Source organism: Bombus fervidus, chromosome 9, assembly GCF_041682495.2.
Source record: "Bombus fervidus isolate BK054 chromosome 9, iyBomFerv1, whole genome shotgun sequence".
In the NCBI taxonomy this organism is placed as follows: Eukaryota; Metazoa; Arthropoda; class Insecta; order Hymenoptera; family Apidae; genus Bombus; species Bombus fervidus.
Window position 1 is genome coordinate 12,503,757 of NC_091525.1, and position 23,258 is coordinate 12,527,014.

General features: G+C 35.4%; 1 protein-coding gene across 3 annotated transcripts; it reads left to right on the forward strand.

Annotated features, from left to right (window-relative positions):
* The first annotated feature begins 1,276 nt into the window (after positions 1 to 1,276).
* On the forward strand, positions 1,277 to 21,804 carry Gbs-70e (Glycogen binding subunit 70E). 3 transcript variants are annotated; one of them, XM_072010949.1, is made up of 5 exons: positions 1,277 to 1,447; positions 11,592 to 11,843; positions 12,336 to 12,848; positions 13,238 to 13,765; positions 16,690 to 21,804. In XM_072010949.1, the coding sequence occupies exons 2-4, from the start codon at positions 11,598 to 11,600 to the stop codon at positions 13,409 to 13,411; spliced, it is 933 nt and encodes a 310-aa protein (XP_071867050.1). In that variant the 5' UTR covers positions 1,277 to 1,447; positions 11,592 to 11,597; the 3' UTR covers positions 13,412 to 13,765; positions 16,690 to 21,804. The 3 variants fall into 3 exon arrangements, with proteins under 3 accessions (XP_071867050.1, XP_071867048.1, XP_071867049.1); XM_072010947.1 differs by having other exon boundaries at positions 1,278 to 1,934; XM_072010948.1 differs by lacking the exon at positions 1,277 to 1,447 and adding an exon at positions 11,022 to 11,216.
* The last annotated feature ends 1,454 nt before the right edge of the window (positions 21,805 to 23,258 follow it).

The following is a 23,258-nucleotide window of genomic DNA, read 5'->3' on the forward strand; positions in this document are numbered from 1 at the left end:
GTATTACCAAGGGAGCTCATTTATATCTCCGTTTATCCATGTCTCAGACAATGATGAAGAAGCAAACGACTCTGTTTCATTTCTATCACGTACAGTCGTTACATAATTCGTATTTTTTCACAAATTATACGTCATCGATGCTGTTACATTACTGAAAAAATGGGGTATTACTAGTTTTTCTATTTTATCAAATCGCGTAATTTTCAAGCTTTCATACTTATTCTTATCAACAATATTGTAAATTATTTATTACAAATTTTATGGAGTAGTCAATCATAATCCTAGTTTATTTTACGATTTATGGTTTTTGGGTATTTATGACCTAAGCAATCAATCCTCTATGATAAAAGATACCTTAAAGAAATTTAAATATGGCGGCCAAATAGTGAACCGGCTCTACTTTATAGAACCGAGAATCTTATCTAGAAGTAAACAGTACGTACTATGATAAATCAACTCCTTAATATGTATTATATTTTTGTCGTATATTTTTCTAAGTAATATAAGTGTTACATATATAAATATTTTTTCGCAACGCTAATTTCCGGCTTTATTGTAAATTCAATTTCAAACAAAAGTATTATACGTACATATGTATATCACATAATTATCAAATCTAAAACTTTTCTATGATATTTCTATGATACAGAATAACAAAATCCGATTATATATTAGTTTTCTATATTTTACAATATTGCATTTGAAAATATGTTCCAAAAAATTACTGTACAAAAGAACACGTGAAATTTTCGTTGGCAAGATTTATAATACGATCGTAAAGAAAGGTTATTTTTAAGTAAAAATTTTACGATATCAATTACAGTGATAAAAGAGGGGGATTAAATCTTTTTACCAATAGTTCCGAATTTATTAACTTGTCTTACAGTCTATAATTGAAGATGTATTGTGTATCATGCGAACGGAGTATCACGTGTTCTTATGGGTCGGGACGCTATCTAATACGTTTGAATATCATACAGTGGAACAGTCACGCAGGATTTCTTATTATCAAAATAACTTCCAAATTTTATTTTCAGAGAATATTTGGACGAGGTACGATAAAAGTTCAGGTAAAAACCGGTATTGCTCGATAATCGACATTGCTACCCCGCTCTACGAAGCAGCTCTGTCACCCAGCAGCGTAAGAATGCAAGCACGTGGATTTAGGAGCGTTCTGATTCGTAGTTTCGTCGAAATCACGTGAAGGCCACGAGGCTGAGTCGGCGCATGCGCAGTAAGAGAATACCGGCTCGTCAGAGACGTACCGTCGGATGACACTATGACACTCACGCCGCGCCGGTGCTTTCAGATTTTAGACTCGGAGGCAGTCGGAAAGTGTAGGTTAGATCGCGCGATTCGCGACCGTCACTATTGCTGTTAAAGGAACCTAATCATCCTCTTAAGTCAACTTAAGTGTCCCAACTATTAATCTCACGGAAGTAAATCCGTAAGTGTCAACCCATACACATAACAAGAGAATTATGCGAAATTCGTGACATTCGAGAAGTTGGCACGAACGATGCACTGCATCGTTTTCGCCACGTGAAAATCTTTCTGTCGTTCATACGCTAGTAATTAGTATATACTCATCCATTTGCATCTCGTGTAAATTTCGACACTTTGCGACTCGCTTCTTCTGTTTGCGCTCGAAGAAACCAAATACCTAGCGAGACAAAAAAATGTACCGGCGTATTACGATGTGCTCGTTTCACATGTTTTAAAGAGATCTATATATTGCGTTACACGTACGTCTCGAAGATCCTTTTGTCATTAACGATCTCAAAAAAATAGACAACGTGACAATACTTGGGAAGAGTATATAGAAAATTGTGAAGTTCAAAAGAAGAACTGAGGCGTGAAGAATTAAGAGGACAATCTGGTTCTTTGGTTTCATTCCAATCTTAAGTAATACTATTCTCCAGTCCAAAAAATACGTAAGTAGTATCTTCGTTATTCCATTGTAATTTTTTACAATTTTTTTATTTTGCATTGTTGATAGCACAGTGTTTCATTAATAATTCAACGCATTCACGACCAATGATATTAGCAAAATCTTGAAGTATAAAACCATAAAATTCTGTAATTAAAACAAGAGCAAAGATTTGAAAAGTTTTTCGCTATATAACTATTATTAATTAAAGTTAATATGAGAAATTCTCATTTCTTCAGAGTCACTAACAATTGACCCTTATGAAAAACCATATAAAACCATAATACAATCAACGGTCGTTAATGTGTTAACATGGATCAAATGAATCAAATAACAATTTGTGGTCAAATCATCTACTATCTCCATTGAAAGAAAAACATAGAAAGCATTTCTGTGTAATCTGCGGAATTAATTGATTCGTACCGCGGTCGATGCCACATAAGAATGAAAACATTCGGCTGCGCATTGACTACAATTTCTTATGTAACAGAAGCGCGTAAGATTATACAATTGGTTACAATATGCATCACTATGCAACTAGAAAATTTCGATAAAATTTATTTATAGTTGCGTTCTGTAATAGTAAGCACATAATAGTGTATTATCATTCGCGAGAACCAAACCACATTGTTTACAAACAAACTGTGAGATAACATTCGTTGGAAATGCGTAACGAATGTCACGTAGAAAAGAGTTTATCTGGTTGGCATTATTATCTCACTTATGTATCACATATATCGCTCTAAATTTATCCATCAGAACCATATTAGATGCGCGAGATGTATGTACACTGCACAGCGAAACACGTGCGCGTGATAATCGACCTGAAAAAGTTCTGAAATGCATTTGTATTTGCATTATACGTAGAAGAGACAAGAGCGCCAGAAAGCGCGATTACGGGTCTACATTTCAAAGAAATGCTTTTATCGTGTTAATAAAGAAAGGAAAGTGACACGACTGATTAGCAGTTATGGTTGGGAAGAACATTATTAGCAACGTTTATTGTTTAATGTCCGCCGTTTTGAATGACGCGAAGGAGGGATCGATTAGCTGGCTCCTGACCTCACGACGACGGAAACAATAAATAAATATTGCTCGCGATTTTTATTCCACTGCATTTTTTTTTATACATTACCGATTATAATTGTGTTTTTAATACTCGATTCCAGATTAGTTATTTCAAAAATCAAATACTTTTAAAAAATACGAACTTTGACTCTATATTTGACTGACGTAGTGCATATTCTGTCAACCTATACAGTGCTAATCAATTTAATGTTTATATTATGACTTATTGTTCAAATTTTGTTTAATATAATATTATACATATGTATATATACATTTTATTCTTGTTTTAAATTAAGAAAACGTCATTGTATTAATTTTGAAAAATGAAAAGGTCTTGAAACAATTTAAATGTAATAACGTAACGAAAGTAGTGACTCGCAAGGATCGCGTTCGAGGTTTGTTAGCCGATTTCTTCTCGTAACCGGCTTGACTGCTCTCTTAAAATGCATTTTGTTCGTTTTTACGTACGCATGCCCGCGTGCTTAGTGCCCCCGCACCAAGTACTCGTGTTTTCCGGTCACTCGTCTCTCCTTGGACGCCTACCCGGGAGACAGTTGTATGAACACAAGACGAATTGTTTGCACGTATTATTCCCACGCGTGTATCACGACACCATGCATTTCCGGAGAAAGTGGAGAGAAATGTTGCAATTTGTATCCACTGCCTTTTAACCGGTAAAAATCAAAAATCAGAAAATCAACAAAATTGTACTTATCATGCATTTTCCTCCTGTAATCTTCATACTGAAATTCGTTGAACGATTAGGGTTCCATACTATAACGAAGCTTACATTATAGGTGATAATGAATAATAGAATTCCTGGTAACAGAATTATATGTAGATATATCGGAAATAACCTCTATGCGAGATAGTTGTCTTTTTTTCATATTTTCAAAATGTAGGAATATGAGTTTGTACGGTTGATAAGGTTGAGAGGAAGTAGTATGCACCGCGGTGAATGTACGATAGAGTTTGTCGCCCCTCTGATACTTACGTAACACTTGATCGTTTTAAAAGCGTACGCTATTTACTTTTAGGAGTCAGGTTAGCGTAGGTGCTATTGTGCCACGTATTAACTGTACGTATTCCCTTCTACTTTATATGTATTTAATGACGTAAAGTAACTCGAATTATGGTAGATCAGTGCTATTCTTTGAATATGATGTTTTTAAATTCGACATTAGTGTTACAAAATTAATTGTGCTATTTAGATGTTGAAATTCAGTTTTGAAGTGGAGTACCTGCTTAATAAGAAATACATCAGATTGCAGATGAAGATACTTACATATTTACGTACGCATTATTGTTGCATTACGTTATGTGATTTATGCATCGACATTGTTGTATTAGTCTTTCACGGTTTATTGTTCCACATATAAATCAGCAAGAGTTAAAAGGCTATCGTCGCTCAAACGAATCTCAATGTTTCTCAAATATAATTATATTCTAAACGTGGCGTGACCTTATCGACCGTACAAATTTAGATTTATTGTTGCCTTGTACGAATCTTAATCGTCAATCGTGATATCTTACACATCCCTAAATTTTACACGGTCCCCAAATTTTATCGATCAGGAAAGAGAACGTGACCCAGTCGTCATAATTTGTGAGAATATCTGTACAATTCATCGCGCAATTCAATGACATTTGCTTTATCGATAAAATCGAATTCCTAGTGACTCTCGAAGGTACAATTGAAAAGAATTCAGATCGATGGTAAATCGATCATCGATCGATCGTTGACTATCATTCATCACAAGAGAATGTTACGCCGCGCGAATAAAAAGAATAGCTAAACGAAACGTTGAAATAAATTTGTTATTTAAAAGTTTCAGAACTCGGAGATTTGAAAATTCGAAAATTTGCGAATTTAGAGATTTAAAAATCTGAGTCTTCGATAACCCAGAATATCATCTATAATATATAATTCTAATTATCAAACTCAGAAATTTGACAATTCGAAAGTTTGAGGATTCAAAGAGCTGAAAAATTACGAACTCAAGTTATAAATAATTCTCGTTATAGATAAGGCACGCGTATTCGAACTGTTCATGCTCAGCTAGCATTCGCGTCAGAACCAATTATCTCGGCACGTAGTTTTCCCTTTTTTTATCGTTATAGAAAAGCATCTCGCGAAATCTACGCGCGAGCATAACGTGCGCCTCTTCTTTATGGTTTCGGCCACTAAACTTTGTCCGGTAAAATTCCGTACTTGAGGGTGTACAGGCGGCAAGGATATGTCGGTTATCAGGCTGCTTCGAACCAGAAACGCGACGGTGATAACAGCCAGAGGACCGACCTCAACGGCGCCTTCGATCGCTGAAATATACCGATTCTCGAGAACTTTTACGGTCTGAGAATCTTAGCGCTTTCAGCCAGTAGCTTGTAACAGATTAGTAGCGCCAATGATGAATTGGCCGATAAGATTTTAAGAAATACATACTCCTTAAGCACGTGGTTAGATCGTGGCCTAAATAGTAAAAACGTACGTGACGTTGTATGAATGTTTTATGAACTATTTCATTATTCTAACTGTGTTTTACTAGTTTTTACGTTACCAAGAGACTCTCACGTGTCTGTTTGTTCAATGAATTAAGTATTATTAAGTTTATTTTTTTCATTTCTTAAATTATATTTTTCTTTCCTTCACGGTCGTTAATATCCTTTGATCCTGACCTTGTCTTTCAATTTCTTTCCTGTTTTGTGATCGTAGCGTCAGATAGTGATTTATTGTACGTGTTCTTTAATAAGAAATCACTCAAGGATGAGTAGGATTAGCACATATTTTTCAAGGCTGATCTTTAATGATACACAGCCGTAACTCGTGATAGAAGCCGATGCTATAAAAAAAAGATATTCGAATTTTGCCGACTGGTTTCTCTACCGATTTGTGTATACGGTTCTTGACTCCTTTTTTCCTCTCTCTCTCTCTCTTTTACTTGTATTGTGTACACGTAAGGGTGAACCGGTTGCGAAGAATCCTTTTCTCCGATCGAATGTTTACATTTCGTAAAAGCAAACAATTTTTATGAATTCCTATCTTTAAAAGCAGCATCATTTTTTTTCTCAATTTATCGAATTCTCTTATATACGAAAAAATTATTATGTTGACGAAAAACTTCATAACGAAAAGATAGGACAAATATCGGACGTATTTTCATTAATAATCATTTTTAGCAGTCTCTGTTTTCGTATATAACTGTTGTCTCATTATCATAGGTCAGGCATTCTCAGAGATCCCATTCTCTGGAATCATTAAGGTTTCGCCATTATACATTCTTCCCTCTTTTTCTTCCTCTCCCTTTCTTTCGCTCTCTATCTTTACGTATATTCAGGTCCACGTTATCGATCTATTGTGCAACGAGACGATTTGCATAATTGGCGCCGATATATTATTAAAAGAATATACATGCAAATGTTGAAGCAACAAGTTGCTATCAACAGAAATTATTTGCTTACTCGATTGTTTCTCTCGTTATCAGCGTCGGTATTACTTTGCGTTAACGTAACGCTTAATGACACTATTAACATAGTTCTTAGGCCGGAATAAACATTTTGCACACAAATTAATTAGGCGGCTCGGTTAATTAACGGTGAAGTAAGTACGTTACAACGAAGTTGAATTAATGTCAAAGTTCTATCTGGCGAGCGTTAACTTGTTGCAGGCCGATAAACAGAGTCATACGATGTTTTCCAAACAGTAGACATTTTTGCCTCGATATTCTATTAAATATATCGTTGCAGCGTTAAAAGTCTCATGTTATTTCCGATTTTAACTCGTAGATACGTATTTTGATGCCATTTTGCTGAAACTGCAAACGTTTCATACGTTGTTTAACAATTTATTAATTAAGTAATTATATGTCGATTAATTGTCTCATAAAAGGGTTTATCGTTGGTCGTGTTATCGGTGACCGATGTTTCTGACTTAATAATTTTATGAAATTCCTGTCTCCTATGAGTCAAGGACTCGTATACTTTCCAGCTTTATCGGATTAGTCGTAGTCTAATTCCACACGTGACTCGCAATAACCCACGACCTTCTTTTATCTCTGCCGATTGATAGCAAATTAACAATAGAAGCGAGTTTCATTATAACTGAAACGATCGTATTGAAATACGTTACTTTTTGCAACGGTTGGCTCGTTAGATAACGTCCTCTCAATATAAATTCCGCGTAATCGTTCTCACAGAGGATTAAAAATAATATTTTATCAATATTAATGACTGAGAAACGTGTATGCCTTGCAGTGGTTCTTCGTTTGTTCTAACGATCATCTATATGTCGTTGCATCGTTAATTCCTATGCAAAAATATTTGTATAAACTCATTGGCAAATAATATATACATCTTTCATTTTAATATACTTTATGAGGGATAAATATGGCTGGATCAATAACGCATGCGCAGTGCACTATAGTTCAAAAGCAGCGCATTGGTAAGCAATGATTGCACACGAACAATTCGAGTTTCTTCAGATTAAATACGACACTAAATAAACACAACATGTAGAAAGACATAGTTAAACATAGTTCGGGTTACCTTTCGATCCATCAGTCGGTTATTTTAAGCAATCGTTAGCCTGTGACCAAACGTCACAAGCTAAGATCGTTTGTATACACACGTGTGTCTAACAGCTAACTTTCACATAACTCACCATATAGACCTTTTAGGACTGTGTATTTTTTGCTGTACATTCACAGATCGATAAAATAACTTCGTAGAGTCGATAGAACACCTTATTTTCCTTTTCCTCGAAAATGCATTCGAGTTTACATTAGTTGACTTTTAGACTTCTCACTACAGGGTATATCATGATGTACTCGCGCGTAGTTCTCCTAACTGGCTTATTGGTTGTATTATGTTCGATATAATAAATCGTTTCTCAGTTGGTAAATTATCGGTAAGATAGATTATCGGTAAGATTTGATAACGAAATTATTACGAATGTGTAGTAAGACGTTAGAACATTATCTGGTCAGTTACTGAAGGAGTTATATTTCCAAGAAATCGCGAACAATGGCTAGATAACGAAGCAGAATCTCAACCAGTTAACATAGTACCTACTGTATCATAGAAGTCAGACAATTGGACTTGTTCCAAGGGCGGAACACGTCTCGTTGCATGTAGCGTTTTGAAGATGCGCCACGCTAATTTTAATCGCGGTCTACCCGAAATAGCATTACGACTGCGCACTTTTCCTTCTCGAGACAAGAAATGTGAACATACTTTATTCATGACAACACCATTCGTCCAAATTTACCGACCTTTTAATGCCATCCGATCGAACATGTCGAATTGCTATTTATATATAAAACCGGTCTAACGGTGTTTACCGGTGGTAGGTACGGAATACTTATCAATGGTAGAAAAATGGAACGTACGTTCAAAATAGTGAAACTAAGAGACTGTCTGGACTGGGTTAAGAGACGTTGAACGTGATTCGCTTATTACAATATAAAGTTCCAACAGCGAATTATGAAATATTATGATGCGATGCATCGCCTCCAGCATGACTGTCGATTACTATCTAATCGAGCCTGTATTTTTCATCTACTTTTTCTTCTACAAAAATAGATGATTTTCTATCAATTCTGTATATTTCATCATTGAGCGTATAGTTACTTCACGCAACTGTTGCATCATTCTGTGACCTTTCACGTAATCCTTGTAAACATTACTGATTTAACGCGTACGATTTTCTTTCGTTATAAAAATATAAAAACCTATACAAGACACGACACGTAATCCTTTATGTTTTTCATACAGGAGCATCGTTTTAATCCAGTACCTTAATCCAAAATACTTACATTAAAAATATTGATCTCAAAAGTTATTGATCATCGTATCTTAGACATCATATTTCGTGTATACTTATCGATGTTCCCTGTAATCTTCATGTTTGTTCCCTGTGTTATTGTCTTCTATAAATCGATAATAACACGTGATAGGTTTCAGATCTGCCACGAAAACATGTTGCCCCTTCAACGCGCATTTTTATGGATTTTTTCCTTAGTAGTCGGAACGGTAATTACGGAATTGGCGATAATCGCTTCCAATCGGTTTCGAGAACAGCGGCGTGGTGCCCCGATGTATCGAGGACACGCAAGTTTATCAGCGAGAATTAAGATTTTGTGCTTGGAAAATTCATATCGCCATATTTCGGCTTCTATGTGATAAAGAAAACGAAGCAATCGTTCCAATTAATTTGGACGTTTCTGTGTCATCAGGTTGAAATAAGTAAAATACAAGCATACATAGTTAATTTTGATAAACGCAGAATAAAATTTAACAGGTAGATACTTCGTCGATCAAAAATTCGAGTCGATATTTCCCGAAGATCAACCTTTTGTACACCATTGTCGAAGTATCTCGAGTTTTCCAAAGTATCTAGATCTTTTGATGTATTACTTGAAGTAAAAGTATCGTATCGCGTCTCAGGATTGTTCAAATAGTTTCGCAAGCCACGATAACTGTAAATTACAAGAAATTCTATTTGTTCGAAAATTCTTACGTAAACAGAGACTTTCGTCGTGTCAAGAGCATAGATCGCACGAGATCTAAATCATGGAAAGTTTCTCGTCTAGCGGTTCGTACGCCGTACGAACTTTTTTTCTTAAATTAATCGGTTATCGGCAGAACAACAATTATTGTGCAACGATTTGTAGGAGTTCGACACTCAATGACAACTGGAAATTTTATCCCGGAACATTGAAAATATATTGTTGTTTATATATTTGCGACACAAGTCTTATATCGACGAAAAATAAAATAAAATTTAAAAATCATCATAACACGCGCGCTGCAACCGTTGCAGAAAGTGTCACCAACTGGACCATATACAGTAAATGAGATAAGAGATTGTCACTCTTTTTTCTCCCTTCTTTTTCAAAGTTACGTTTTTTATACTACAGCGCTCGACCCTGGCGCCTCGTTAGCGTAATGATAAACAATGCTTAAAGAATGTATACTTTAACCTCGACCTTTTGTTATTTATGACGCCAGTGGATAGTATTGTACGTCATATTGCGTTTATTTCCTTTTTATTTCATTTGCCAGTAATTCCTTTGCAAGCACTTTCCTCAAATTAATCGTGGCTACGTAGTATTTCCTAACAAGATATTAGAAATTACAATTATTGTTATTATTATTATTATTAATTATCTTCATTATTATTATCATTATTAATACTGCTAGAAATTAAATATATTCGTGAATGGAAGATATACGATAACCCTATTGTTGTGACATTTGGTGGAGATAGAGAAAATTCACTAGAAATAGAAATAAGAGACAAGGCGCGATAAGTTTATATGGTTGAAACTCGAAACATCGGATTTACGACATTGCTATAACGCTTCTTAGTTGGGCGCGTGTACTTGCTTGGTTCCGGTCTGGTACGTGTCGAGTCTGGTTGGAGAGCGAGTCTCGAGGGACCAGAGAAGAGACTATTGCTACATTTAAAAGTCGTAATTCCACTCCGGCAGTAACATGACCACTATGCGTCTACCCTGTCGCGCAAAACACTCCACTGTGATGGAGTTGTATACAATTTTCAGTCTGTGTTCTTTCGGATAGAAACAACTGAATCGTCGTATCTCGATTCCATTAATTAAGTATCAATGATAAAATAGCTGAGCTATTCAACGAAAGTAAGGAATATCTTCGATGTCGCATCTGACTGACGGTTTTAATCGATCGCCAACTCAAGTTTCAAATTCGAATTCTATAAATTATTCCGTGTCACGATGATATTTCTTTCTTTTTTTTTTTTTTTTTTTTTTTTTTTTCTTATTAGGAAAAATTTATATTTGTTCGTCAACGGAGTATTTTGTAAGGCAAGATAAAGTTTCGATAGGTAGGTGAACTTTGTTTCCTTTCTTCTATATCTTCCTCCAAGACTTGCTTGCGTCTATCTGTAAATATTTGTCGAACAATTTCGGATTTAGACGAGATTGTTTGATAAATCATCGCGCATGACGATTCACGTGATTCGAACACACGGTCTTGTAATATCGTTGGCGAAATTTTTGGCAGTGAACGGCGCACGTTCCTTGCTATTAGAGATTTGGCGATTTGATCATTCATGCAACACGAATTCCAGTTTCGACAGAGTGCTCGGCAAAAGCTTTCTGCGATGTGAAATTGGATCCCATTCTCCAACTCGCGACCGAAAAACTTTTCGATGAACGAATACGACAACGATCTTAATTTTCAAGTAATCTATTATCAGAGAGTGTTACATGCTAATTTAGAAAGTCGATATTAACACGTACCGTACATATTTAGATCGTAGATACCAAAGGGAAATTTTTAATAATGTGTTGTTAACGTTGAGTAAGAAATAGATGTAATTGTTATTTATGTGAACATTTTCAGTAAACATTTTTGTATTTTACTCGAGCGAATATTCGGTAAAAATTTTGCTAGAAATAAATTTTAAAAGTTAGATCATTTAATTTATTTCGTCTACTATCATGCAATGTGTTTTACGGATCGGGTCAATTAAAAATATTCTCGAATAAAAAATATTCCAGATAATCCAAAGTAGAAAATATTTCAATATTCTAAAGAACAAACAATTCTTTTTCAGATCTAAATGTGTTCCATAGCGATGCCTGCTGAGCTACTTCTGGGGCATAGTCCTCCAGTGTACAGCTCGCTTCTGTACAGTCCCTTGGTAGCACCGACGATTGCCAGCAGATCGGTACCACCTAGAATAAGGCCATGCTTGTCATCTGGTTCCTTGGCCATAGATAGCATTCGCAACAGCAACGATGGCGGTAGTAATAAGCAGAAGAAGAGGGTAGTGTTTGCCGATGATCGTGGCCGTCCTCTTACTCAGGTACTCGTTCTTAATTCCTATAATTGTATTGACTAATTGTGAAAGGAAATAAAATAATCCTGTCTGTAACGCAAGCTTTACTTGACTTCCCACTTGTATTTGAACTTTCTCGAGATATACTTTATTATCTTTTATATCTTTGCAAACCAATTATTTTCCAATTTTTATTAATATTATATATATATAAAAAATATGATAGAGAAAATTTTAACAACCTAATTTTTAAAATATTTTTTTATACTATAAAACTTGTACGCGGTCTCGTTTTATTCATTCGACGTTAATAAAGCGTTAATCAAATTTTACCTTCACGATTCGAGTGACGGAAACTTAATAATTTATTGTTAGTTAATTTAACTTTAGTTAATTAACATCAGCTATTTTTCATCTAATAATATTATTCAAGTATACTACAGATACAATATTTTATATTTTAAGAAATCTACGTGTCTGTTACTGATACTTCATGTGCTTCTGTTATATGATTTTTAGGTTCGAGTGATGTCAGAGCCCAGCAACGTACCTCCTCTGTGGAGTACCACTTACCTGGCTGGACTAACTGGACGATTTTTAAATTCGAAAATTGAGAATGATCAATTTACAGAACTCGTGTCACCTTGGCAAGTAACTTTCCCCCAGCCAGCTAGCGATTACCTCGCCTTTCGCCAGAAACTTGATCAGGAGAATGTCAGCCTGGAAAACGTGATAGTGAAAGAAACAGATCAGTGTCTAGTGGGCACCATCAAGGTACGTAATCTGGCGTACGACAAGGAAGTCGTGGTCAGGGCGAGCAATGACTCCTGGAAGACACACGAGGACGTTCATTGCACCTACGTCGAACAACCTGGTTCGCCCGCGCTGATCTTATACGACACTTTCCGCTTTCGATTAACTCTACCGTTAAAATCGAATATGATAGAGTTCTGTGTACGATATCGTACCGATGGAAAGGAATACTGGGACAACAACGATGGAAAGAACTTCATCGTTCGCAAAAAATTGGAGGTATGTATATCTAATTTTTTAAATTTTTATAGAAATATAAATCTACATTAGCCATCATAAGTATTAAGATATTTACAACTTTCGTTTATTAGTAAATTCTAAGAAATTGTATTTTATTTAGTACTTTACATACGAAATAACAGATTTATAATCAAACAACTAGAAAGTGAAAATAGTAAAAACCATTCAATTTGTATGTTCTAAGACTTATAGCCAACAGTGTAGATTCCTTTCCTATGTCACTTATTATACTATTAATTACTTTACTATTACGAATATATGATTCAAGGCTATTAGAAAGTACATAACTCGTATAACAGCTAGACCGTCGTGCACTCTGATCTACAGTAAACGAATATAGTATATAAAAAACACTTTGCACGTCGCAGCCACGAGCACCTGCCAAACGGTACGATATCCTGACGACAACCTGCGACGGCTTCTCGAACAACGGCATGCGAGACAACATATCTCGAATCACAGACGCGACTAGGGTGAACGTGCGTACGTGGAGCGAGTTCGCGTCCTGGCAGCATCTCGCGAACGACGCTCCATACTGGTGAATTTTCGTCACTGGTCACAAACGATGTACGAAAGTCGTACGAGTTCTTCCAGTCTGCTTGGTTTAATGATCACGAGACGCAGATCATGCGAGACGAGGAGGAAAAACGCATGTAACACACGTGACATACACAAAACGGTCGTACGAATTACGTGTCTATCTATATGAGAGCGCGTAATATACACGAGCACCAGGAACAAGAGAACGGAGAAGAGAACAATGGTAAAAGGAGGGAAGCGATGGACTACAATTGAGATCAAATTGTGGAAGGACATGCTTGCATAGAAGGCAGAGAATCGGAGGTCGATAGCGCGGAACAGGCGAGAAAGGAGGCACTAGTCGCATTACATATATGGTAAGTTGATCTTGCACACCTTACTATACATGTATAATGATCCTCCAACGATTTGTGTACGATATTTGGCTAATTTTGCGAGTGAAAATTCTTTATTCGTGAATTTTCCTTAATAGGGAAGCAAGAAACACAGTCGGTTCTGTAAGCTCGAAATCTACTTGTTATTAACGAAGATGCAGAAGATAGATAATAGACCAATTGATTAGCGATAATCAATAGATCGATTCATTGACAATTTATTAATACCAGAAGATAACGTGAAACTTTTGCAAAGTCACGTTGAAAGAACAAGTGTAAGGTAACTTATAGAGCTACCAATACACGTGTACAGGTCACGCGCGTATTTTTATAAAGGCGTCCTTGCGTGTGTTTCGAAAGAGAATCGAAGGAGAAGGAAAGGGAAACTAGCGACAATGCCACTGGCCCCGCAATCAGCATAATTCTGCGATTCGAGCCGTGAATAGCGTGTCGGAGATCCTTTCTAAAGCCTAAACTGTCTTGAAAATTTGCGAAGAATTAGCATGCCGCGTTAGCATGTATCTTTTCTCCGTCCTTGCACGCACAGCATATACACGCTTAAAACTTTCTCTCTATAAATAACAATCTGGCGTGGTGCGACGATAACAACCGCGACCGGCGAGTCGCCTGACTCTAATCGCCTTAACTAAAGGTTGTTACCACGCGTGACAAGATACATTCATTTCTTCGTCTTCGTTTCATTTCCTCTTCTTCTCGTTCGTTAAGTCAATTTTATACACGGTCACACCACACTTACTCGAGGTGGTATTAGATACTGGTGATAGTAATAGAAAATATATCAGCTTTCATAGTTAAAAGAGACACGAATATTTGTAAGTTAGTTTCGATGGAATAGATCATAAAATAGTTACTAAGTGCAATGGTACGATACAGTTACTCCGTGTACTAAATTATGAATATTTCTATGAACTAGCAATATTCTTTATTATAATATTTTTTAAATAGATTCAGCATACATACTTGGTTATCTGAAATTTAGCGTAGGCAAATGTGAAAGTCCCTTTAAGTCGTAAGTTGCACAAGCGGAGGACACTTGCCTCGTCGAGTGCGAATGAACTTCTTTCAGGTCACACGAATTCAATCAAAGATACTGTTATCAACAAATTTGCCGCGGTTAATCCGTACTAATTTAAAAACATTGGCCATAATTTAATGATCAAGTGTTAATTCGCCGTTTATTCTCTGGCGTGTGTATAACCATTACGTAAATATGTATAACATCAAAGTCATAGGGTAAATACGAGCAAGCTTTTACACGCTCTACTTTATTGGTAAAGTTTTCCCATTAACGCCTTAATATTACTCATAGTTCTTCCGTGTTCCTTTCTAAGTATTTCACCAAGGCGACAATTTAAGAGTGCCTTGGAACACTTTATACATCGCGGATTATTTCACGGTCAGAAGAATCGGCAGCCGAATCCTTGGCCTACTGCCAGCAGTCCGACAAATGCGAACACATTCTACATACGTATTAGCATAAAGTAGTCTGTACATTGGAAATATACCTCCCTGATTCATGTGAATCTTTCGAGTAGACTGGACGTAAACACGAGGCAAAATGTTGCTGTGTTCAACTTAGCCGGAGACCTGTAAGAAAGCTTGCGAAATCCGAGTCCTGTTCCCGCATATTAACCTACTTCACTTTATAGTTATATCGGTCCATAACGTCGAGTCGCTTTTTGCGAACAGGTGACGTCGAACAATAAATTAAAAGATCGTTACCGTTTCGCCAACGAATCAAAATAACCCAGTGATCACTATAAAAAAATTTAGTTCAAGGTTCGAAGGCAAAAACACGCGTTTCTTAAAATACTGTTAAAAATTCTAGCAACTATAAATTATTTGTTCTAAAAGCCGCTAAAAGCTCTTTAGGTACATACCTAAATACCCGTTGGATTGTCCCAAAAAGTTTCATCAACATTTTTTGTTTTATATTATTTTATCGAATTAAGTATGATTCGTTTTGTTTCGATAGAAAAATGTCGTGCATCTATCGTTCCTTTATAAAACGGAAGAAACTTTTGGAACAACCTAATACGATGTAAATGCAAGCTAATACACACTTGCATCGGTTGAGGCGCGGTTGAAAAGTGGTGGCACAGGATCATATACCGTATCGGCTTCACGTTGCATTGTAGTCATGCCATACCACGCCTCGTAAGCTTTGTAAAAACTTTAAGACGTCTAGACGCGTGGGTTGACTGGATAATCCCGACTCCCTGCATCTCGACCGAATTATTGTTCGCACTACATTTACGTTTTAGAAGGTGTGCATTTTTGCGAACGCGGTCAATACCTAATTTCAATATAGATATTTTAGCATAAAAATCTCAATAGAAATTATAATTATTGAACAAGCCACTTGAAAAATTACGAGTAATTAAGCATGTACCCTGTCATGAATTTGTTACTTATCCGTCGAAAATGAATGGTACCGATAAGGACATAATTCATTGATAATGCAACTTAATTACGTCACTGATAAATATTCCGACCTTTGTCATAACGGAGACATAACTACAAACATCTGCATATACTCGAGTAAACAAAGCACTTAAATCATAAAGATTTATAAGGATTCTAAAAACAAACTCGGATATAAGCATTAAATTTGCCTGTTTTTGTATCGTATATTTGCAACGGAAAACACATTGCCTATCATATTTTTATATCGCATTTGTCACATAAACAATATTATCGAAATCAACAAATTTATCCAATTTTTTGAAGTCGGCAACGTAAGTCAGAGAAGCTAAAATAACAATCGTCATCGAGTGTCGTAGGCCTACCGTAGCGGTGACCTTTACACTGCATGGTTCGTTAAACAATTCATTATGAAGCTAACAGTCTTGTTTGACTACAGTTCTTGTTTCCTCTCGTTTCAGATTGCAACGTGCAGAACAGACAATACATAGAAACACACAGAATAACCGTGCGAGAGAGACAATTCATAGGCTAAGGGTTTACCGAACGTATTCGAAGATCAGGAATCAAGATACGATGGATGTTCGTTCCAAAGTTTCCCCAAGCTCTGTACCAATTTGGAGATCGTCGATACGTCTTCTTCACGATCGTCATCTTCCTTCTCCTCCTCTTCCTCTTTCCTGGAACTTGGCTACCATCGGCCGAGGATGTCCGTCAAGATAAGTTTCCACCTTCGAGTTGACCAAATCTCGCTGGTCTCGTCCGTTCCTCTTTCTCTCTTAGTAATCACTCCCTTTTCGCGTATCCTTTCTTATTTTCTCTCTAACTTTTTTTCTGTATAATACTCTCGTTTCTTTGAACTCACGTCAACCGTCGTACGAATTTACAAGATTCTTTTGACGAGGTTTTTCTCTTTAGTTGGGGTGAATCGAGGGGCTTTAAATAAGTAACGCAAGATATAACGAAGAGTGTAGCTTAGAAAATGATGATAAATTCTAAAAAATTAAAAAGACGAAACTAGATGCGCGTTTAGCGGTTTTGAATGGAATGGCAGTCACAATCGTGCGCGCTATCTTGAATAGTCGATACGCAACAGTTTTCTCGTACTATTTGTCGCGCAATTTCTATTCGAAATTAACGTTATTATTTTTCTGTGGAAAAGTTTCGATATCGCATGATACGTTCCAGTCCTAACCGCTTAAAGTGGGAAACTAACTACGAAGGAATCGTAATTTGCGCGAGCGCAACTTCAAAGTTGACCAGTTCTAGAACGTTGTCATAGCATACGTAAGAGCGTAATTTCGAGAAAGAGAAAAAGATCAGTTGCTTCTTTTCCGATCCGGGAATAATATTTTTTCTTTATTGTCTGACCGGTGCTAGCTACTGTCTCTTTATCTCTACTCTCTTTTTTATTGGAACGATTCATGATAATAACTATAAAGAGACCAAAGTTACGCAACCTTGTTCGTATTAATCCTGTATTGCTTGTTATCGTTCGATAAATTGGTATCAGTTACCACGCGTATAGAATACTCTCGTAACGTGTCGCGCCTTCTGCACGACAAATTACCCAACGATTAGCACGTCGATACTCATATATGCTCTTTGCTTATAAAATATCTTTAATCCCATATACATATACGTTTTTGTGTAATTGTGTATATGTCTTTATATATCTATAGATTCTTTTTTATCTTCTTGCACTCTTGTTGGGACGCTGTTGATATTCAATTTCAAAAAAAAAAAAAAAAAAAAAAACATTTAAAGAATAATATCGCAAGCAAATTTTATGTTTCAAGACGAAACTGAGTTAAAAAATTCTGATCTCGACAATTTTGTGATGTATGCGCCATTAACGAAAGCATAAATGCGTCCTTACAATTGGAATCGAAACTGTTACTCGCGTATACGTACATATATAAAGTACAGTAACAGGAAAAAAGAAAAAAAAAAAAAAGGAAAGAATTCGTCTGCAGGTAATATACGACTAAAGATATATTATTCCGTTCGTGTAGGTCTATGGCATGGTTTGATATCGAGAGAAACATGTATATTCGAAGAATCGCGTCCCGCATCAATGTTTCTTCACCTGGCTCTCAGAACGAATTCTTTTCGTGCACGTGTAACCTTACACTCGGCTACGAAATTCGATCCATATTCTTTCTTACTTTCTTCTCTATTATTTTTCATGAAGTACAAATCAATAGTCTATATTATTATTATTACCGATACTGTCATTGCTATTTCTACTACTAAGCACATATATCGTTATTACGATCGCATGACAAGAAATATATATATATATATACATATATATATACACACATCTAATGCATGCCAACGTAACACATATGCACTACGTACGACTGGTTCGTGCGTAGGAAAGAAAAACAAAACATAATTTGTAATCTTTTTGACTTTTATGCCCCAAGCATAACACCCAGAGAAACAAGTATTGAGGAAACGAGATTTTCTTTGCAGGGACGTCGTGTGGCATGATGATGACAGTACATCTTCTTCAGTTCGTGCGAAGAAACGGATTGCGGGATTGGACGATCGTGAAATCACAAGGAGCGAGACCGTCGATTTTGTAGAATAACATTGGGTGCAATTAGAAATACTTCTGACAAACTGGCAACCACTGGCTTTAATCCAGCTTGCACGTGATGATCATCTTTTAGTCGATTTCTTCCTGGCTATCGACATCGACCTTCCCCTTCCGCAGGACTGGACGGCCTCTTCGTTCTCGATATCGCCCTCCATGTAGAGCACCATGGTGTCGGAGTGTTTTATTAGACATTATATATCAGATCTTGACAATGATTATTGTTCTTCAAACACATATTCTTCTGTTGTTTATTCTTTTCTCTTAACATCGTTGTAATATCCTCTTCACCTCTTCATGTATCTGGGTCGCGTGACTCTTTGAGGTTTTATCGTTTGATTTCGTATTAGGTTCTTAATATACACTTACAAGTTGTACCTTGTATTTTTTGATACATATATATATATATAGAAAGTTTTTTTTATACTTGTTAATTCTTCCTAGAGTTTTAAATGATTGGTTGTGAATGTATAGTGTGAAACGATCCCTAAAGAGTCGGTGACTTCTTTGTGAACATTTTTCTCTTTTTTTCTTTTTTTTTTATTAGTAACATAGTTAATGATCGATCTATAGGAGAGCAACCAGAGACGATGACTGGAGACGTATCTTCTGTATATGTGATATAAAAAAGAAAGTCATGGATAGGATGCCATTGTAAAAATGTATGTTTGCAGATCTACTTGTGCCCAAAGTGTTTTTTTGTACTTAACTGATTGGTCACAAATTCATCTTGTCTGATATGATACTCACTTTATTGACACGTTTTTTTTTTTTTATTTTCTGTAAGCAGAAATTACGGCAAATAGGCTGCCAGCAAGTAGAATCCAGTAGAAAGGCAAGAACACCTCTTTTCTATTTTCTAATAAGAAGCAACTCTTCATAGCTCTCGACAATCTGTGTCTTATACATATAAACAAAATTCACTACTTTTATTTAATCATTAATCTAGTATTTTGTTAATTCCAGTGAGGCAAAGGGAAAATTAAGCACAGACTACTTATACATTATTGTTCCTCGTTGTACCTGTAACCCCTCAAGAATTAGCCCCCTCCCTTAACTCTTCTTTTTGTACTATATCTTGTACTTGATTCATTCCAGATATTGTACACACAAACGATTGCCAATTAATAAAAATTAAGTCACGGAAGAATATATCGAACGACTGAATATAGGAAAATCGAAGAAGGTGAAGTTTTTTTCACATATACATATAATATATAAATAATTATATGTTAAGTTTTATGCAGCTATATTAAATGGGATTAAACCAAGCAAAATACATTTACCAATATTCTACAGAGTGCAGTTAGGACTTTTCTCGTTTTCTGTATATATATATTTATTGAACGATCGCTATATTATATATGTATGAATAGCAACACAGAGATAAAGCTCAGTGAGTTCGACGAACCGTGATGTTGCGCCGTGTTTAATTCGCGTTTAGTCCGATAGAGCTCGGAAGAATGTCGCGAGGATATCTCTGTCGCAATCAAATTGTATAGGTGAGGTGTTTGCGTTTGCGTATTGCGTTCACATTTTATGAAAATCGCGATTTCTTTCATGGGAGCACTCTCATAGCTTGAGGTAATTTAAGCTTGTATAATTTTCTTTCATAAACTGTCGGTACAAACGAATTCTGTTTCAGCGTTCGTGTACCTGATCTTCGAGTATTCCTGTGAAAGAACTTGAAGAAGTGTCCTTCGTCTACGTAAATAAGCTTTTATTGCTTAAATTCTTACGATAGTTAAAACTCCAAGTTGAGTTTTTAACTATACTAAAAAGTTAATATTACGAAAAAGTATCCATGGACAAATGGAAAGCTCATATTTCAACACGCTAATGCATTCGACCCACTAGATACATCGATTGCCAGAGTTATCCTAGCAACATTACATTATAGTATAATTAATTTATATTAAATACCGCACATACGGTTGTCCGTTTTTTATGAAAAGTGTATAGAACTGGTTAAAGCTCGTTCTACTTACCGCACCGCCTCGATATTAGTTATATATACGTACATTATAAGGGAAATGATTAAGAAATGCATGCATGTGAAACACATACGCTGTAATATATAGAAAAAATGTACAATTTCCTCTTGAGAGCCGTAAGACTGATAACTTAACACGGATACACAGAGACTGTACATATAATAATTGTTGCAAGACACAGGTTTGAGTTTCGATACAATTTGCCTTGCAGATGTGCGATGCGCTTCTTGCAATATATATATACATACATTTTATGTATACAAGCTGTTTGTTTTTCATGGATAACGCGCAAACCGGTTAGACGGTGATTTTTTCGAAACTCTTCTCTTTGTCGCGGTAGATGTAGCGTTGAGTTCGCTTGTGAAAATTGGTTCAAGCTTTTATATATATTATTCTTTTGCGTAGGAAACATATGAACATGATATAGTGTGCAGCGTATCATTATATATGTAATTATTCTCAAACGCTGTATCACATTATATTCTTGTTTGTTCGTTTCGTTTAGGTAGGATATATGTTCCTCTTTTAGTTTATTTTATTAATTTTTAGCATTCGTAACTCGAGATTAGATTTTTATCGCGTATTGTTATTGTTATGGTTGTCGATTATTTGTCAATATTACTTTTATTATAAATGATTGATGCCGTGACTGCGCAAATTGACTATATGAAAAAATGGACATACTAGATTTTTTATTATATAGCATAAGATGCTTTATATAAACATATATATCAGATACTGATTTGTAAATATGCTATCGTGTTATTATGTGTATGAATACACGATATTTAGAAATAAAATATTTTTAAGCCGGCATCGCTGCGTACCGTGAAATTTATTATTTGTATATTTCAGTTGAAAGAGAAATGTAATAGTAATTATATCCTCGAAATGGAAGGTACTATAAGCTAAATAGATAGCCGTGAAAAATTGTTATTTAATGATTTGTATTGGATTAAAATATACTGTAACATTTACTATTGCTTCTTATTATTTTTCCCAATTCTGATGCTTAGGAATATAATGGATACAAAAATAGAAGCAAAAATAAATTTTTTCGTGTAAATCAAACGATACGGCTTCTTTGGTTGACTATTTAAAATTATTCACGAACAAAGCTGTTTATGATTAAAGATGACTTTCTCTGCATAATCACGATGCTTTATCGTCATTATTTTCCAAGTATCGTGTTTTATTTATGTTCATTCCCAGCTACTCGTTATACATTATCGGTAGAAGCGTGCGAAAAAATATCGCTTAGGATCGGATCGAGTTGTTCAAAATATTTTGTAATTTGATATTGTCGGGATTCCCGAGAATTTTGAGATTCTCGAGAAGTCGGGTCCTCGACAATTTAAAAATTATGTAGGCGAGAATATACAGCAAAAATAACAATGAAACATGTGTTAGATATAACATTTTATCATACAATATAATTAACAATAAAAGTTCTACTATAAGAATTAGGTTTAGAAGAAAATAACTATCTTTTTATTTAAGAAAATAGTAGCTCTATAAAATAAACAATTTGTGAATCCAAACGTCGAATTTCCTTCGGTTAGCAGATTAAGTATTTTCTAACATATATTAAATATAATAATTAATGATAAAAGAATAATCCTTTATTAATATTATATTATATACAGCATTTTAGATATATATTTGTATATATACATTTCCTATATTATATTCGTAGTGTAATTATATCAGTAATGCACTTGTTTCAAATGTGTCGATGGTATCGTCTACAAAAACAATTAAAACTGGACATAACACGCGCAATCACAATTTCCTCCAGAGAAGTTGTCTCATGAGTTAAAAATGAAGAATGAGTATTGCATTAGCGACGTACGACGCGTATATTATGTCCCGCTCAAAATGATTTATTTTAATTACAAAATTATGGATGAAACGGGTTACAATATCTACAATCGTCGTTTACCGATCACTCTTCCCAATCATCATAATTACATACATCTAGTGATAGAATATCATGACACGATTAAATTAATTTTCAAAAGCCAATAATACGCAATAATAAAACCGGCGTTTGTGCTTGTCAAACCATATAGAACTATTTTGTTACTTCGCACGTTCCTCAGATATCCGAATTTTTAAACTGTAAGTTAGATCAACAGATATTAACAGAACCAACATTTCAGTAGCAAATATATATAAACAGACAATTTTTAATAGACAATTCAACACTCTGACGATTCCACGAAGTAGAAGCGAGTAGAATTTTGTAAAATTCACATACCGTTACCATTTATAAATCGTGCAATGAGTTCGGATGTTTTACTACGAACTGAAAATATTCCTAGTATCGTTGATCGTCTTATATTAAAAGGAAATCGATCGAATACGAAGATTTTAGTTTACCTCGTTTAACCAGTTTGTGAGCTTTTTAGTATGTATTGGAGAAGGATCA

Excerpts from the sequence above, each read along its gene's own strand:
- Gbs-70e (XM_072010949.1), top strand. The coding sequence starts at position 11,598 with ATGTGTTCCATAGCGATGCCTGCTGAGCTACTTCTGGGGCATAGTCCT. Across the intron at positions 11,844-12,335 it reads GTGGCCGTCCTCTTACTCAG|GTTCGAGTGATGTCAGAGCC; the intron begins GTACTCGTTCTT and ends TATGATTTTTAG. Across the intron at positions 12,849-13,237 it reads TCGTTCGCAAAAAATTGGAG|CCACGAGCACCTGCCAAACG; the intron begins GTATGTATATCT and ends TGCACGTCGCAG.